The sequence below is a fragment of the Anolis carolinensis genome, chromosome 5, assembly GCF_035594765.1.
Source record: "Anolis carolinensis isolate JA03-04 chromosome 5, rAnoCar3.1.pri, whole genome shotgun sequence".
NCBI lineage: Eukaryota > Metazoa > Chordata > Lepidosauria > Squamata > Dactyloidae > Anolis > Anolis carolinensis.
In genome coordinates this window covers 86,004,697-86,024,804 of record NC_085845.1, presented here as the reverse complement: position 1 = coordinate 86,024,804, position 20,108 = coordinate 86,004,697, and the positions used below count along the sequence as shown (strand labels likewise).

The 20,108-nt window shown below is 38.0% G+C and overlaps 1 protein-coding gene across 1 annotated transcript in view; it reads right to left on the bottom strand.

Annotated features, from left to right (window-relative positions):
* Positions 1-5,496: 5,496 nt before the first annotated feature.
* Positions 5,497-20,108, bottom strand: part of ptpn12 (protein tyrosine phosphatase non-receptor type 12) — a 79,754-nt gene continuing 65,142 nt past the window's right edge. The window contains exons 13-18 of the mRNA XM_003221488.4: positions 18,190-19,163; positions 15,151-15,228; positions 14,629-14,720; positions 9,471-9,501; positions 7,721-7,837; positions 5,497-6,237 (exon numbers count right to left, since the gene is read on the bottom strand). Coding sequence (XP_003221536.1) covers positions 6,176-6,237; positions 7,721-7,837; positions 9,471-9,501; positions 14,629-14,720; positions 15,151-15,228; positions 18,190-19,163 — 1,354 coding nt within the window. The 3' untranslated portion in view covers positions 5,497-6,175. The remainder of the gene's footprint in view (positions 6,238-7,720; positions 7,838-9,470; positions 9,502-14,628; positions 14,721-15,150; positions 15,229-18,189; positions 19,164-20,108) is intronic.

The window sequence follows — 20,108 nt, the reverse complement described above, 5'->3', positions numbered from 1 at the left end:
TGCAATAAGACAACATACCCTTCTGTGGCCTGTTCTTTCTGAATATGTTCAAGCCACCACAAAATAATTTGCTATACTTACCACTCAGGTTTAAAGATCTAAAAAATGCACCTTACAGGGGGTTTTTGAGTAAAAGATATAGCTGGGTGGGCAATAGCTGCATGTGGCTGGACTGCCTTTGCTTCCCATGTGAACCTGGAAAGTTGTGTTCACATTTAATGTTTTTACCTGTGGAAAAATGTTTCACTAAGTGGATCCCTTCCATTCTCTTGATGCCACAAAGAGCAATTATGCCTGGAGGCTGTTTTACAGACAAGAGAGGTGTTTTGTTTCAACCAAAAACTAAATCAGATTTTGACTTTATTTCTTGTTTTAAAAAGAAGGGGTGGGACAGTTTTTAGTAAAAGAAAAACCATTTGGGAATGTTGGGGACCCCCTAGGGCCCACAAAATACCTTTAGGGCTATGTGAGGCACAGAGGCCACTCTTCTACCCCTGACTTGAGTAAATGTTACGTTTAGAAAACAACCATACTCCCACTTACCTGGAACAATCCCCATTGAACTCAGTAGATTATCACAGGACTACATTGTTAATTAGAAGTCCCCTTGCTTAGTACTGAATTTAAAATAGACCTCTTCATTCTCTGAATTAGTACATAGCATACAGTGTGCATAGAAGCCTTTGTTTCTAGGAGGTGACTGCAATTTGATGACTTGTTTCCAGATGAGACGAGTCCCTCGTGTGGTTGACAAAGCATAAAGTCATATGCAGGTATATATGATTGTACTTACAGGTCTATCCATTGCACTCTTTTAAAGTACTTCTACTGGTATATTTAAAGTCATGACTTCAAAGTGAGGAAGGAATATTTTTAGGGCTGTACAGGTTGAGAAAGGCTAGCCAATCCCCACACTTTCCCAGCATACTGCAACAAGTGTCTGAAAAAAAACGTAAACGGAGGCTGGTGGGCTAGAGATTCCTTATTCCCGGTTTAGAAGTAGTTAAATTAAAAAATACTTTTTAAAAGCCAAGAAAAAGAAAAACATTTCTTATTCAGGATACTCAAAATTTGTAATTGTCCATATGGGTGGCTGAGATAGTGACATCTTTGCTTTCTAATGATTCAGTGTATACCAACCGTGAGTACATCAACACTGACCACTTAATGCAGTTTCAAACTGGTATTGAAAAAAGTGGTTTCACTGCGCAGATTATTTCTTTGGAAATCCTGGAACTAGTTTGAGGCCTGGATAGTGACTACACAAACCACGTAGCACTAAGGGGCATTAAGGGTTTTATTTTTTTGTAGGAATTTGTCTGGCCACCGTAATTTGAAGCTAGCTTTGAACTGCATTAAATGGTAGATGGGGCCATTGTTATATGTGCAAAATTACTTAAAATATTATATAAATTACCGTCAGGCTAAATGTATAAGGATTATATGAAAAAAATCAGTGAATGTCGTGTTTATACATGGGTCCCATTACCATGAGATCTCGTGTGTGTGTGTGTGTGTGTATACACGCAAATACAGCTATTTTAAAATCCAAAATAATCCAAAACACTTCTGGGCTCACACATTTTGGATAAGAGATACTCAACTTGTATTTTAATTCTGTTACTATTTGCTAAAAATAATCTTCAGTTGTAATTTAGGGGCCAGATTAATTAGACTAGCCCCCCTCATTCAAGATGTTCCAAGTTTAATTGCCCCTTCTGCTCACTTTAGTTATATCCAATTGGAACATTTAATATCCTGTTCTTTACTCTGAAACCATAAGGAGTTCTGAACAGAGAAGATCTCTATCTTCACTATACCAGGCTAAAAAATCTGAAAGAAATACATGTGTCAAGTAAAAAGCAGCTGGAGGCTCAAGGCATGTCTTTCCAATTGACACACACTTGAAGCACAGACAACTTTTGAGAAGCATACCCTGATTCCACATTTGTCTGTCTTAACTACCGTATTAGAGAATCCCCTAAATGCTGTCTACAATTGTCATAGGAAGCTTAGAGTGATATGCTAGGGATGATTAACAGGTAGGGCCTGCAGTTGTTGGAACTTTAACACTGGGAGTTTTTCAGACTACAGACATCATTTGAATGTGGATCTGTCTAGGCAAACTTACCACATTTGTTCTTTTTTAATATTAGAAATTGTTCTTGGAATTCTGTGCTTATGAGAAGGCCACAAAGTGCCCTTGAGGGCAGAGGTGGGAGGAATGAAATCTGAATCCTGCTACCATTTGAACTATTCAAACCATGTTTTTTAAAGTGAATAAACCTATTGGTACACTGATAATTAAGAACTGTGTTTAATAATGTTGATTTATATTATGAACATTGTTCACATTCATAGATATAAAGAAAATTAAAACTAAATAAAAGTAATGTTTCAATCAGAAGCCACTTGTTTGTCATTTTTAATTGCCATTAATAAATTATAGGGCATGTAAAATAAGATAAATTTAAATCTAGTTTAATTCCAGCTAGAGAGACTTACTGAATCAAAAGAATTATGTAAGCATTGATTCTTGCATTCGGTCTCTTCTTGTTTAACCAGTAGTTGTTTTGGACCAGAAGAGGACGTTTATGCTGAACTAATTTGTTAAGATTTAGGTGTTTGATTTCAAAGTGCAGCCACATATTGTTTGCTCACTCGCTCTCTCTCTCTCTCTCTCTCTCTATGATAGCAGAAAGGATGCACATAGGGTACATGTATGTTAGACAAATTCAAAATGGTAGGTAAGTTCAGGATGAGCTTGCTGTTAGTATGTGCAATCAAAGTTTGCAGGACACAGAGAAAATGAATTGGATGTGCTTAAAGCGTGTTAGGGTGAGGACTAATATTCTCAGTGTTGCCTGGAGAAAGGTAAGGATAACATTACATGCTTCTATAGCATTTACCACTTTTATTTCTGTACCATCCCTAAAAGCCCTGCAGGAAGCTTCATAGATTCTGTTGAAGACACTGCAAGGATTCAGGATATTACTTACAACCTTGTCCATGCAGCCTCTGTACTTCAACTGTCTGGTAACTAGACATGTAGGTGAATCCAGCCTGGATCTAGTTGTAGATTTACTCCTTGGTTGAAAAGTTTCAAGTATTGGAAAGCTTCAACTGCTAGCATCACTTGTTGAAAGCCTCAAGTTCCTTATGATCATTTGGGAATCACTATTCTATGTGCTAACTTAGTACAGCATGCTTGCTCTCAGATATGTTGTTGAAATGGCATACAATAAACCTCAAAGTCTGGGAAAGCAGCACATGAGTGCTGTCAGTACTACAGAAATTCAGTCACTTTGTTCATAAATAGTGCATAAAGAGATCCACAGTGGCTTGCATTCACCTTTTGATAAGCCTGCCCCAACTGATTCAAAAGAATTCAAAAGATAAACTTCTCTTGAAATTCTTTCCTCTCTAAAAAGCATTATATGGTAGTCTTAGCAACTAATAATAAAAAATGGCTCAGAAAACAGGCTATAAAAACTCAAATTATCACGTTGTTCAGTTGTTGTTTTTTTAAAAAACTCCTTACTGCAAGTAGTGTGAGTCCCTTGTCCCATTTCTATGAAGAGATCATAGTACCCAGGAAACGCTTAAGTGTATGTGAGGTCATGTGTGAGTGTGTGTAGGAAAAAGCAAATGCATTGAGCTGAGTAAAAATGCTGGATAATAAGCATCTGGTGTAGATACCATTTAGTCAACAGGATGGAAGGTTTGGAAAAGCCATGTAACAATTACTACCATAGGTACCTTTGAAGTATCTTGAACTTTTAAGAACTTTCCCCTCCCAGCAGACATGGAATCTATGAGCTAAGAGGAGCCATGGTGTCTTCTCTCCCCAGGTCTCCAGCCAAGAGTGTTTGTGTATTAGCCCACTTATTGTGGGATTTCTTGTCCACACTAGGACAACTGTAAAATATTTGAGGATCACTAACCCGAATGGAGGACTGAGATAGAACTTAACACGTTTCTGTCTTGAATCTACCCCAGGTGAGGGCACACATCTCATCTTGTCCCTTTCCCTGAGTATCTTACAAGGGTATTCTCCTTTTCTGTGGATTTAAGTAAATTTCTGGGCCAGCTAACTAGCATCAGGATGTATTTGGACAGAAAAGTCAAAGGTTCAATGTGAAACACTTGAACGAATTTCCCTTTCCCAGTTCAGAAATATTTATTCCCTGAATGACAAATCTCCTGAGCATGTATGGCAATATAAAGGCCATATATTTTGACATGTGCCGGCCATTTAGGATTTCATCTTTGTGAGAACCCTCCACTTGATTTGAAGATAGTTGATATAACACTATACTTTGTTGTAACTGTTTCAACATAGCTAAACTGGAAGGGCTCTCTCTCAACCTCAAACTTCAAGGGGTTTTTTTTGGGGGGGGGGGGGGAGTGCAGACAACAGTTGCTTATTAAGGCAAGCACATTCACTTCTGCCTTATCTATATTTTCTTCATGTGTTAATGAACTATGTGAAGCTGAAAGACTGAAGGAGATTGATTTTTGTCCTAGCAATGAGTTGAAGAGAAATTTTAAGTGAAGGCAGCAGTGAATATCATGTGGGTCATCAAACTGTTGGACAGCAACATCTAGTATTCCTTCACCAATGGCTACACTGGATAGGGCTGCCATTAGTCCACTCTACTTTCATCTGGAAGGCCACATAATTCCCAACTTGAGCTAGAATCTTAACTAGATTGCCTCTGCAGTCTTGAGGAATATGAACATCTCAAGATAAGACAGAACAAGTGAATACTACTTTTGATTCCCAAAGTTCTCAAGTTATTTAGTGCCTTTGTAAAGGAAAGAGATGAAAGCTGTTCCATAATGTATTGTTATAACTTGACGAGATTCTTCTGAACAGGAAAACAAAAGCATTTCTCTCCCTCCCTCTATATATTCTATTACTGCACTAACAAATCATCTTAACTACAGCTAACTTTTACTGCCTTCTGTGTGATACACATGACACACCACTAAGGGAAGAGTTCTCTTTAATTTAAAGATTTTGTTACAGAAACAAAAGTCTATTTTCAGTGAATGCTTATGTGAATTAACCCTGATACTGCATATTGCGATGAAACAGTGTTGCTATAAGGGCTTTGTGAGCCTCCAGAGTTTTACAGAAACAACTGTTGAAGGGGGAAAATTCCTTTTCACTGCTACAATAAAAACTATCTCAATGGTCCCTTTATAAGAGGAACCCTGAAGGCCTTGCACAAATAAACACCATTAGTATACTGTAACATTAAACCTGATGCAACTTAGTAAATACTTTCCTTTAGAAAATTCTACTGTTTAATTGAAATATATTTAAAAGGGTAACTAAAGTGTGAATTAAGTGTTCTTTTTTTACTCGCAGTTCAAATACGCTGACACGCTAACCTCAATCAGCAAACACATCTATGCTAAGAATTCTGATATTTCAAAGGCACTTATGGACTCTCCATGACTAGATGAAAACCAAGACAAATTAGAACCAACAGTTAAAACAGTATATAATATAAAAATAACTTTTTGTTTACAATTTACAAAATGTATTACAATCTTCATCTCTGCTATCCTGTTATTCTGGTTGTGTGCCCAACACATTTTTAAAAAGCAAAACAAAAACAAACCATTTACTAAAACAGTAGGGCAAATAATTTACAAGATACATGAAAATTTAGGTCATGCAGAGATTTCTTACATCTTCTGTTAATACTTTATGATTGCAGCTTTATCAAATCATATACCTGCTTGCCCTGTACATATACAAAATAAAGGATACGGGATAATCAAAACTTTAGCAAAAAGTTGTCCATAAACTCAATTTGTCAAAAGTTTCACCATAGCAACATGTCTAGAAACAGTATGTAACCAGTTTAAAAGACATTAAGGCAATAATACTTGAAGTAATAAAATAAACCATATGTAATACTTTCTCCTAAGTGTAATAAGGCAGATTGATGGCCCCAGTAAAAAGATTGCAATACTTGCATCCACTGCTGTGAATGTTATTGTTGGTGTTGATGTATACCAAAGTGTACCATTGTGTATTTGTATGTACACTGTGTTAGTTTCTACCCCCTCCCCAAAAAAGCGTGGAATACTATTGATCTACTTCAGTGGCACTTGAATATTCCAGTATAATTTAATATGTGTCCATTTGTTCTTGGCATCATGTCCATTCAGATGGTGGCTCTCTTGGTCCTCTTGGTTTCCCACAACGGTTACCAAAACCTAAATTGGATATTGCATTTTGGGAGGAAAAAACAGAATTAGAGAAGTATTCAGATATACTACAGTTTAAATGCACAATTAAACACAGGATTTTTAGTATCAAATGCCATTTTCAAAATAGCTAATGCAGTCATGTAGCTTCCCATTGTTGATAGTGTGCAAGTCCCATGATTGCTCATTTTTGGCTAATGGGAACGACACATTCCTCACTCCTGAGCTCCAGAATGGGAACACTGTGGCCCTACACATGCTGGACTCCTGTTATCACCAGCCAGGAGGGCCAGCGACATCTGCAGGGTCATAGGCTCCCCAACCAAGTCTGGACTATACCAAGCACTTTCCTAAAAAGAGAAAAAGGAAATACTGTGTAGAAACCATCAGTCACTTCCTGTTTGTTTGTTTTTTTTTTGTTTTGTTTTTTTAAGAAATGTCCCTCTGGAGTCAAAAATTGGGTGCCTAAAAACCTGGGGGAAATGCTCCCATAAACTCCTAGATAGTTATGTCTGAAGTTGTGTGCACGTAGGTATAATAATTATAAGGCTCTTCATTTGTAAAGCAATCTCAGCACATTGTTTTATTGGATATGTGAGGTGCTTCCCAAGCTGCAGTAATTAAAACTGAAAAAGTGCTGTTAAATGTTTGTTCTGCCTGGACTCTGTGACACATACATTGTTCTACACATAGTCTATACAGAGAAGCTTGAAACAATTTAGAGCTAAGTGAAGTAGTTTGGCGAGAACTGTGGCCCACTGCACATGTCTAGACAGGATTCCCATTCTTCCACTCATTTCCTTTTTGCCCACTACAGCTGCAGTAACATGTTCAGAAATGTTTGACGTCAAGCTGAGAGACTGCTGAGCTGCTTCATGTCTTCCTTTTTAATCTTTTGTTTTCATCTTTTATATTTGTATTAACTGTTCAATATCTTTCACATTAATGTTGATAAAACTATGAGCTTGCCTCTAGACAGACATAGGTAGCTAATCCCCCAAGATGTTGCTAAACTGTAATTACCATCATCCCTTACCACTAGCTATGTTCCAAGAGCTTATGGGAACTGCAGTTCACTAACATGTGGACTTGAGAGCTTGTGAACCTGTTTCATATTAACATAGCAAAAATGTATCATCAGCCTAAAATAATTATCAGTCTTCCAAATTCCGTACTATAAGTGTATTCCTGATTATCTTCATAAAATTAATTGCCAACAGTATGAAATTCATGCCGTAAGTCAACAAGAGACTTGAAGGCACAAAGATGTAGGTTTTGCAAATGTAGGTTCTGCAGCTATCTAGAAACAAGTGTTTGCTCCTGAACATTATCCATGGACAAAATAATATGGCATTGTATTATTGTTGTAAGCCACCATACAAGAGTCACTTAAAGTTAATAGTCATACTCTTTATATCTGCAGTACAGAAAGAATTCTGCACTACATTCATTGAACATCAGGCTACAAGTAAATAATTAAACTGCAGTTTACCAATATCTGTAGTCTCAACTGGAACTTCTGAGACTGAGCCTCTTTTAGCAGTAGGGTTGGAAAGAGGCAGCTGAGGTATAGCATCAGTTTGTGATTTGTCTTCCATTTCAGTACGGTCTAAGAAAAAAGGACCCATTGATTTAGAAATGAATTTCTGGAATTATAAGGCATAAAATCAGTGCTTTTGTACTCGGCTTCTGCACAGTGTATGTTGCAGCATGTTATGCTACCCAAAAACTGGTTTTGTAGGGTTTTCTAGCATCCCAGGGCTAGTAATTGAGGTGTCCTGGGGGAACTGCTATGGAGAGGGGGTATTTGAATCCTCTCTGTCAGAAGAGCCATCCCCCATGGACACTGGCCCAAGTTCACTTGTCAAAACATAATTTTATTATACCTAGACTTAATCTAAGCAATTTGGTTTGAAATATTTCCTAGATCTTCATGTACTCCAAAAATAGCAAGACCTCATGTTAGAACACTGAAAAGCAAATCTGTTTCATTATCAGATCTGAGATACACAAGGCCAAATTAGGTCCAGATTATTTGTTCTTTTTGTGAATAAATGCTTTTCTTCAAAACAATAAACATTTCTGGCTAAATGCCAGCAGGCCTCCTTGTCTGTATCCAAATGTATCACTAAGAGAGTGATACTCTGAACTTCAGTTTCTCATTTTCTACAACACTATAGCCATTGGTTATGCATAGGTTAAGTTGACATCTCCAGTATATATAGTATTTATCAACCTTGGAGTCTTTAGTTACAAGAAGAGCACACAAGGTACACAGAAACCAATCAATGGATAAGTTCCAACTCAAGAATATAAAAGTACTTTTTAAAATTTGACTTTTTTCTTATAAAATTAATACACTGCAGTACATCTACTAACAAAATAATATCCACTTTCAGGATTTTGTTTTGTTTTGTTTTACATAAACTCAATTGCTTAGTCGCTTCAAAAGTAGACCGACAGAATCAGATTTATATAAAGTGTTGATTTCTTATTTGAGCAGTTCAATAAATGTGTGTACCACCAGTTAGAACTAACAAGTGACTTTAGCCACCCTGGTCAGATATATGTTTTGCCCATATTACTATCCTATGTATTTCTTCCCACCTCCACACTTAAAAGTTTTGAATCCTATATATTTGCACATGCATAGGTGATGTTACTGATATTACAGTTGAGGTATAAACACTTGCACTGAGATGAGGAACAAGTGTGCATAAACTGCTTCTGCACCAAGGTATTCATCTTTCAAAAAGCTTTCACTGGTTTGAATATACCTGTTCAAAAATTCAGATGAGTAACCAATATTTGGGATAAAAACCACTCTGTCCCATATTCTAAACCCCACTCACATTATTCACCACTCCCCAACTTAGCATATCCTGACACCCAAGCATGTTGCATACAAAGATGGCTGCCACTGGTAAACAAAAATAATACTTAAGCGGCAAGCAGTTAATCTGCTTACACACTGCATGATTCTAGCTTATTTCAATGAGCTGTCATTTCACAGTCCCTATCACCTCTGGAAAGTCTTCCAAAATCCTAGGGAACTGCTCCATAAAGGCGAATTTGGCCTGTCCCCATGCATACATAGAGGTACTTTGATCTCAAGCACAAGAAGGGGCATGAAAAAAGGTGGGCTTCACCTTGTATAGGTAAAGTTAATTAACACTCTACACACAGAACTAGCTTGATGGTAAGACATTTAAAATTAAAAATGAAGAAAGAAAGCTGCTTACCAAGCTGTGCGGCTCCAGCAATTTTTGATTCCTGAAATTATAACATATGTTTAGTAATAAGAAAAAAATCATTTTTAAATCAATGAACAAAGACTTCTAATTTAAACAAGATGGATGGATGAACACGCAGTCAGAAACATACCTCAGTTAAAACCTTTTAGAAAAAAGACTTTTTATCCTTGCCTTGTCTTTGACTAGAATTTATTAAGCAGTATAAGTCAATAGTAAATAATGCAATAAAGCTTGGACATTGAAACAGCAGGATTCTACTCTTAAGTGATCTAATTGTGCCTTCTTACAACATGCAAAGTAAATAGCAGGTGCCTTTCGAATTACTGAGAAAGCATAAACAGGAAACCAAAGAAACAATGGGGGAACAGATATGCCTCACAGCTACCTCCTCTATGTTAAAAAAAGCATGTACCTATAAGTTTGGTCACCAAAATAGAAATTACTAGAAAAGTGGAGACTAATAAAAGAAAAAGAATTTCAGGATGCATTTCTGGAAGAAACTTTGTAATGATCTCTGGAAAACTCAAAATGTTTCATAAACTCAAGCAAAGCTTACATGATCTGGTAAAGGCAGTCCCCCGAGTTACAAACATATGACTTACAACAACTTACAATGACTTACAATTAAGCATGGGGACACAGACAGCAAAACAAACTGCCACAGGGGTGTTAACCCTTCCCTCAATTGATTGTCAGCTTGTCGTGGTGAGGGGGCTTGTGTGTTCCAATGAACCTGCGGGGGTAATTACTGGAGGGGCCATGGGGGAGGATCCAGACGAAGAAAAATCTGAAGACTCAAAGACCTCAATTGTGGAGTAGGCTGAATATAACATGGTACATGTTACAAAGAAGGAAGAAGGCTGCAACAGATTGAGAAGCCACTGTCATCGTGTTAACCATGCCACTGGATGTGCACCTCACTCAGTCAAGACTGTGTGTTGATTGGCTGTGCACCGACCTCCACACATTAAAAAAAAAATCACACACAGGTGTCTTCCAAGAAAAATAAAACCAAACCAAGAAGTCCAATGGCGATCAGCAAGTGGAGACAAGGGCAGGACTGTGAAATATGGAAGTCCCTAGTCACAGACTGGCACGTGGGCTGTGGATATGGATTCAGTCGTTCTACCTCAAGGTCCGAGGCAGTTGAGCAGTCCAGCAGCTGTATCCACATCTGAGCAGCCCTTTTTAGGATTCACTCTGCTCATCCCACATGGGGAAGGGGCTAGAAAAGGTGCCCTAAACATAATCTGCCTCTCTTATCCCTGACTGGACTGCCGCGTCCAGACAGGTCACCACCCTGCGGCCAAAAAAGAAAAGTGAACATGAAACACACGGACACTGTTGGACAACTCAGATAATGAACGCCCTGAACGCAGGATCGCTGTTATTGCAAGGGAGCTGGGACACTTTAACATCAACATAGCAGCACTTCAGGAAACCTGGAGAGCAAAAGAGGGACAGCTGGAGGAAGAAAAATAAGGCTACACCTTCTTCTGGAAGGGACTGCCTGAAGAAGAACGAAGAATACACGGAGTTGGCTTTGCTATCAGAAATGACCTGGTGAAGCATCTGTCCAAAGCACCCATTGGTATTCACGAACTACTCTAAACCCTCCGAATTAACCTTGCCAAAAAACAACAGTGCCTATGCACCAATACTAGATGCTGCTGAAGACATCAAGGAAATTTTGTACTGTCAGCTGGATACCATCATATCGGAGATACCTAAGGAGGACAAAATTGTCTTCCTGGGGGATTTTAATTCAAGGGTCAGAGAAGACTTTGACCTGTGGCCAGGGATCATAGGAAAAGATGGGGTTGGAAACAGCAACTCGAATAGCATCCTGTTTCTCACCAAATGTGCAAAACACAATCTTGTCATCACCAACACTCTCTTCCGCCAGAAAAACAAGTTCAAGACATCATGGAAGCATCCCCGGTCAAAGCATTGATACCTCTTAGACTATGTAATTACATGTGCCAGAGACCACTGCAATATGCTTCTCACAGGAGCCATGACAGGCACTGATGACTGTTTGACCAACCACAGGTTAATCTGATCCATGATGGCAATCAAGATCTCCCCCAAACGTAGACTCCAAGGAAGAAAGACAAGGCAAAACATGAACACCCAAGCCCTTCAAGAAACCTCCAAATGAGCCCTTCTCCAAACAGCACTCAAGGATCATCTACCCATAGAACACCCCAAAAATATTGAGGAACATTGGAACAAACTGAAGACCTCCATCACCACAGCCTGCAAAGAAACCACTGAATACCAAACTAAGAAACATCAAGACTGGTTTGACGATAATGACAAAGAGATCCAGCAGTTAATTGATAAGAAAAGGAAAGCCTTCCAAACATGGCAGGGAGACACCAACTGCGCTGCTAAGAAAAAGATCTATGCTAATGCAAAAACTGAGGTCCAAAGAAGGACCAAACAATTCAAGAACACCTGGTGGACAAAAAAGGCTGAAGAAATCAAACACTTGGCAGATATCTATTTTTTAAAGGTACAAAGGTCTCTATGGACCAAGAAATCATGGCATACACTCTATGTTCATCAGATGGAATCAAATTTCTGAAGGACAAAAAATACATTGCACTACATTGGAAAGAGCACTACCACAACCTCCTGAATTGCAGCTCCAATATGGCCAAATCCTGCAACAACAAACCAGGAATGAGCTTGCAGCACTGCCTAGCTTGGAGAAAGTCAGCAATGCTATCATTGCCAAAAACAAAATAACAAAGCCAGCGGATCTAATGGGATTCCTGCTGAAATCTTTAAAGAGGGTGGATCTGACCTGACAACAACTCCACCAGCTCATTGAAAAAGTGTGGGTGAGAGAAAATCCCAGCAGACTTCAAGGATGCCACCATCATCACCCTTTTCAAAAAAGAGGATAGAACAGACTGCGGAAAATATCAAGGTATCTCCCTTCTAACGTCCACTGGGAAAATCTTCGCAAGAATCCTTGCAAACAGCCTTCTGCCTGTCTCAAAAGACATCCTTCCCAGAATCCCAGAACGGCTTCCGCTCTCCAGAGGCACAGTGAACACAATCTTCACTGCACAACAGCTCCAAGAAAAATGCAGGGAAAAAAGCAACCTCTGTACATGGCATTCCTTCACCTTGCAAAAGCATTTGACACAGTGAATAGCAGTGCTCTTTGGACCATCCTCCAAAAAAATTGGATGCCCTGACAAATTTGTGGACATCCTGCGGCTCCTCCATGCTGACATGATGGCAACAGTCTTGGACAGCAATGGCTCCCACCCATTTAAAGTGGAATCAGGTGTCAAACAGAGGTGTTATTGCCCCAACCTTTCCACTACCTTGGCAGGCACCTCTCCACAAAATTCAACATTGACACTGAAAAACCACACCGCCTGAGCTCTGCGAGTGCAGCATTTTTCCGAACGAAGCAGAGTGTTTGATGATCGGGACATCCGGAGAGATATCAAGGTGCTTGTTTATAAAGCCATTGTCCTCCCAACCTTGCTATACGCGAAACGTGGACTGTCTACAGACATCACACTCAACACCTGGAAAGATTCCATCAACGTTGCCTCCGAAAAATCTTGCAGATCTCTTGGGAAGACAGGTGGACAAATGTCAGTGTGCTAGAAGAAGCAAAGATCACCAGCTCCTACGCCATCAACTCCACTGGACTGGCCACGTTGCCCGATCACCATCTCCCAAAGCAGTTACTGTACTCCCAACTCAAGAATGGAAACCGGAATGTTGGTGAACAGGAAAAGAGATTTAAAGATGGGCTTACAGCTAATCTTAAAACTGTGGCATAGACACCAAGAAATGGAAAGCCTTGAGCACTCTAGCTGGAGGTCAGTTGTGACCGGTAGTGCTGTGGAATTTGAACAGGCACAAATGGCGGGCGAAAGGGAAAAACGTGCCAAGGGGAGGGTGTTTGTAACTTGGGCACTGCCCAATTTATTTTATGCAATTTATTTAACATGTGCATAGTTTTAGTTCTGAATAAAAGGTCTGCTGAAATGTGTTCAACCTACTCTTCTTTTTGTAGATTAAGACTATCCCTATTTTTTGTGCTATTTCTGCCTTTCATACAAAAGTTGTTAAAGAAGTAATGCATCTACTTTAACTGATGTCTGTCAGTAGATAAATACAGATTGACAGACAGACAGATAAATAGATAAGGTATGACATTTCCTGCTGTTTTCCTGTCAGTTGACAAAGTAGTCCAGAAGTAGACAAACTTAATGAGCATGGAAGTCTTTATTCATGATTAAGAACTATGGTGGTACTTGTTTAATTTTTCATCTATTTATCATATGACCAGTTCAACTTGGTTACCAAACTGCACATGACACTCTTTGTTACTTCGTGTACATAATAATCTTATGTTGCCTCCAAATCAGTTTCAGCTTTTGAGAGATCTTTTGTGTACTCTCGAAACAGCCACAGGGTTTCTTCAAAAATAAGTCAGTATATACTATACATGTGGGACTGGATGTGATCATGCCATCATAGCTATAGCCAATTCATACTATTAAAGCAGAGAAGATCTTGTATCTCTAAGCCACCACTCACCACCTCCATTGCTCATTCTTTCACTCCAAAATGCTCAAGATATCTAAATTCATATTTCAATACTAGGATGGCTTCATGAAAAGCATTAATACCACAGTCTATTTCCTGCTATAAATTGAACAAACAACTACCTGTTTTACATATACGGTGATTCAAAGATTTTTCCCTAACAACATGTGAAATTTTTCATCTGGAAAATCTACATAGCTTTTGTTTGGGAGGGGCTCTCTTGTTCATAAATACTAAAACCTAAGAAATGTAACAGAAAGCTCTGCCCTCTTCCCCCCCCCCCCCCCCCGCCATCTTATTCCTACATACTTGGCACAAACAGGTTGGTACAGAGAAAAGCAGTTCTTTCCATGTTTAAGGTTTCTTAAACAATCTGGATTGATTCAGAAGTCAAAGAATAGCCTGAAGAACTATCACATAAAATGAGAATATGGCAAACAATGATTTTGCACTTTGTTGGCCGAATATCCTAAACCCAAACAGCCAATGGACACTGCAGTGCTTTTATTAATATGCTGTGAACGTTTCTTCCTGTTCCTCTGAATGCCTCGATACTTACTGTACATTTTGGTTGTTCTAAAGTGTTGCCATCTTGTAACAAACTCCATTCAGCAGATCGCGAAAGGGTAACAGCTTTGGGTAAAGTCGTAACTATAAAAAAACAGTTTAAAGTTGAATTTTCAATAGATATACAACTCTATTAAAAAAGCAATACAGTTTTTTCAAAGCAGCATTTAAGGAAGAATATTAATTATAACTTTGTAAAACTACACAGGGTTGTAGTGACTTTTTTCCAATCCAGTTTTTACGGAGCTACTAAATCAAGATGAGCAATTGTACATATTGTGGTACATACGTGTTTGAAGCTACATGCTGAAGCTGTGGGAGGTCTTTGCTACAGGCAAACATAATTACAAGCCTGCTGTATTAGGCAAAGCACTAATGCATCAGCCTGAAGAAATTAACAACTTAATATGTGTTGCTGCATACAATATCTCATTTCAGACTCTATAATAACTATTTGGCCACAAAACACCCCATTTAATACGGAAGTTGGATCCATGATTCTTCTCAAACTCACTCTGTTCGCTTGCAAGGACAAGAGACTCTGGAGTTCTTTCTGGCAAAGGAGGTGAAGAGTCTTCAGCAGCACCCACATCTAAATACACACAAACAGTTATACAAAGTGTATTCTTCTAATTAAAAAAAGAAACTTTCGGAGCACTTAATAAGACTTCATAAAAAGGAAAATAGCAGTGGTGGGAAGAAGGAATCTAGTAGCTTCTTTGAAACTAACTGGACTAGCTTGCCCTTAGAATCCATTGGGGTTTGGATAGCAAAATTCCACGGATGCTCAAGTCCCGTCATATAAAATTATATAAAATAGCAAAATCAAGATTAGCTTTTTGGATTTTTTTTTAAAAACTACACACACGCACACACACACACACATATATATATATAATAAAAAAGCCATGGATGGTTGAATCTGCATACAGAATCCATGGATACAGGGGAATGACTACACGTTTCTCTGAGTCTGGCTAGTTAATTATGAGAACAAAATGCTGGGAACTTTGAATATACATGTCTATTTAGTTATCTCGAAACATCCACCTGTGATATACAACAAGCAACCACAACTCTTCTTTTAAAAAGCCTAAGTTCCTGTACCATATTAAATCCAAATTCCCTCACTGAGCCTTTCCTGTTGAATAAAGCTATCATTCCAAATCTAGTTGAAAATTGTTGTTTGATTTACAAGTAGAATTAATTTAAGATCTTTTCGACTTTGCTCAGATATTTAAAAACCTCATGGAAGAAAAAATGTAATTCCAATCACTGCTGTATTGTTTACGTACTATTTCAGTACATGTCATATTGCCTAACAATGCTAGTTCTCTTGACTGTCAACTGAATGCACTTTTCCTGCCTCCACTCTAGCCACAGCCACCAAAAGGTCACTGTGAAGGACTCTTAAGAAGAGAGAGCCTCGCTTTTGGTAGAGAGAAGACTGACAAGTCATCAATACGAGTTTTGAAACACACCATTTATCAGATCTGTATTTAATTCAATATAATTTTGGCCCTTATCTTTATTTGATAATACATCTTGAGCACACTAAAACAACAATAATATCACGGCATCTAACTGTAATACTTGAAATTACCTGGTAAATGACCTAGCTCACAGATCCCAACCTACATTCAGTTCTTTAACTTAAGGCTCTGAAATGCATTGCTAGAATTAGGAAAGCAGCTCCTCCCAACAACAGTCATATAATATGAGATTCAAATGAGTGATACCAACCGAACAGTGCTTGGGCCTTTTGGAATTTGTTAGGAAAAGAAGAAACTGCTTTGTCACAGTGCAGTAGGCTGCTCTCCCTTGTTTGCAGGATGGAGCTGTGTAGCCACATATGAGAGATTCTCTGACAGTGGGGCAGATAAGCCAACTTTCTGTGTACTTTGTGATAGGAGCATGAAATCTAACACAGAGATATTTGCACTGCTTTAAAAAATCTGGATATTGGGGCACTGTTGATTTACCCTTTGAAGGTTAAGATACTCATTTTACGAAATAGCATCCAAATGCAGTTTCACCTTTAAATAAAAATGTAACTGATGTTATACACATGAGATTCGTGATATTCTCATTCAGATTGTTGATCCAGATGTTGTGGTACTCTATATATTTTGCACAAGGACTACAACAAGGCAATGAGCCATAGATGGTGACTGAAACTGGAGACATTCTGGTGCATAGCCGACCATGACATAGCATCTGACTTATGACCATTACGAAGTGTTCCACACTCTGACATAATGTGACATTTGCCAGGCTTTGCTGGACACAACAGAAATACATGTCCCAGAATTAAAATGTACATTGCTGAAGTTGTCAGCAGCACCCAGTATTAGATCAGAATATATTTTCCCCTCCACTGAAAAAATCAGAAATCCTGTATTTTTTAAACAAATACCAGAAGTAATACAGATAAAACATCATATGATGTGTCTCCAAGTCCATGAAAGCTAGAAATTGATTTTTCTCAATCTCAATGGTGGCACAGAATTCCTTTATCCATAAGCCTACCCAGCCAGTTTTAAGCATGAATTTTAAACTTGTGTCCTTTGTTTAATCTCTGTTTTGTGTATTTCAATATGTATTTTATAGAAATACACTTTAATATATATATTTTATAGAAATACATTTTAATATGTGTATTTGTAGTATTTTTACAATGTTTAAATGTTTTAATTATTCTGTAACCCGCCTCGAGCCACAAGAAGAGGCAGATAAGAAATAAAATTATTATAATTATTATTATATCAGCTAATCCTAAAACAGACAACTACAGCTTGTATTTGAATACTAAAGAACAGTTATTTGCAAATAATAACTACATGAAGTTAGTCTAACCTGCAAGGACAACTTTAGAGGGACATATTAAAAGAACAATTTACCAAAAATATCCTATGTGGAGACACACAATTCTACTAAGTCAAGAATTTCCAGCACCAATTAAATGGGGATGGACTAAAACTCGCAATGGCATTTATGAGCCAATTTAAACAATTTTGCCTGAAGCAGTTAACATCTGCCAAGATATCCAGCAATTGAAAAAAATGAATATAAGAAGCAAGGCAACTTCAAAAGAGGCCAAAGTTTCATGTACCACAATGTGTTTTTGTGAAGGAGAATATTTTCAGCAAGAACATGTATTATGTGTAATTTCAACAGTCAACTGAATTTTGGACAAGGACACTATTTTTCCTTTTGCTTAACCAACTTGCTTAACCAACACATATTTAAAGACAACAAATTCTAAAATCAGTAAAACTTGACCATGATAAAGATGCATCTGTTTTGCTTCATTTTAGTTTTATCCATTTGAATCCTTTCTATACTTCACTATAATTTGTTGCATTTGGATTCCTCATTTCTTCCAAATATTCAATGAAGGGAACATGGTTTCCAAGCAACCTCATTTTCATAGTTGAGTGGGGATTTAAAGCTAGATGAACCATTAACAGGGAAAGGAAAGGACAAAAAAGATAACCCTTCATTCTAAACACTTTAAAAAATTATTACACAGGTAAAATCAAGCACATCTTACCTTTATCACCTCTAGAATGTCTTGTGGGTGGATTATCCTGTCTTGCAATAGACATTGGCAATACTTTTCTACTAGAAACATATTCTGCACTGGCTGCTGCAGAAACTGTGGCACTCGCAGTTGAAACATTAGATATGTTTTGTGTCACAGATCCATCAGCATCTTTTTCATCTGTATCAGAATCATCAGAATGTAGAGGATTTGTAAAACAAAGGGGAGCTCTAATTGAAAGCAAGCCACTGTGATGATGATTGGTTGGTTCAATGGAAGGGAGAGCTGTTTGAGACTGTGCATTCGGTACTAATGACAGATTTTTAACACCATGACATAAAACAACTGAAGATGTGTCCTCTGGTACAGGCTGTATGTTGTCAGTTCCTTGTAATGACCATGTTGCATGCCCTTTCTCTTTAAGAGGTAAACAATCTGGTCTTTGCAGAGCATCAGAACTTCCTATACACGGACATCCTTCTGATGAGGATGTTACAGATTTATCAAGTGGTTGTACATTGCATTCTACACAAGAGTTTTGTAAGGAATCTGTAGGTGCATCTCCTGAGCCTAGCTCTTGTGGTTTGGCAGTCTTATCTATGGCACAAGATGAGCCAGTTTTAATTTTAATTGCATGTCCCCGATTCAAGAGGGTGTTGCCATCAAAGCTCTTAGGTCCCTCTTGGAGAGGTACCTTTTTAATTTCAAAGCTCAAGTTGCGCTCCAGCTTTTTCTCTGCATGTTCAGAAACTTCATTCTTCCCTGGATGTTCTGTTGATTTATTGTAGTTTTCATTGAGGTCGGTTGGCTGTTCTGAAGAAACCATATGCAACACAGGCTTTGGGTGGTATCTATCATTGTCCTGCCAAACTGTTGTAACCGTGGGATAGGCTGAAGGAGGCGATGGTGTCAGAATGGGCGGTACTGGATGAGGCTCTGGTGGCTGAAGGATTTCTTCCTTAACATCTCCCTCTACAAGGCAACTAAAGAATAATTATTGTCTAAGTATTTTATCATTAAAGATTCAAAGCATGAAAAACATGTTACCTATTTAGTGCAGGCACTGGAAAAGAAGCTCCAGAATTTCAAGACTCATAGTCATAATTAAAAAGAGCCATATTTTATCCACTAAAATTGAGATGTTCAAGTATAATTTGGCAAACAATTGGAAGTGCCATAACTTTTTTCCCAACAGCATTAGTGTTGACAACAAGTTATGAATGAAGGTCAATCCGGAAATAGCTTAAGGATTAACACAGGGGAAAAGGCATCATCTTCTATTGCCTATAGGAAATCACTGGAGCCCATTATTTTGAGTTTATACTCTATAATAAAACCTACAGTAATGTTAATTTTTCTTTAGCAAGCAGTCAACATGCCCTCTTGTGGTCAAATCTGGAAAATGTGTTGGGGGCAAAGGTATCGAATTCACTAGATACTGCATCAGCTTTTGGCAAGTTTTTGGAAACATCTGAGTTCCATTCTGATGTGAATTCATTTGGAAAGGGCAGCATTCATGGAATACTGCATAGCTGGAATATTTGAAAAGAAGCCATATCAGCACATTACTTTATATGCTTTCTATAATAGTTTTCACTGAGTCATAATGAAATAATCAAATACTTTTCAAGGCGATTAAATCGTGCAACACCTTTAATACTAACTAGTTATTTTAACATTAACCTGGAGTTTTCACTCCAAACTAAAGTTAATCTTAAGGGTGCCACAAGACTTTTTATTTCCTTTACGTCTCTTTCTCCCCTTCTATTTACAGTGATATAGATTTAGAGTTATAAATTTAGCCTTAGGAAACCTGTGCAAACTAAATCTGGAGAACAAATAGTTCTACAAAAGATTATACTTTTAAAAAGTTATTGTCAGACATTAACTTATACATTGTACAAGTTGCTTCGGACCAGAAGTGTTTT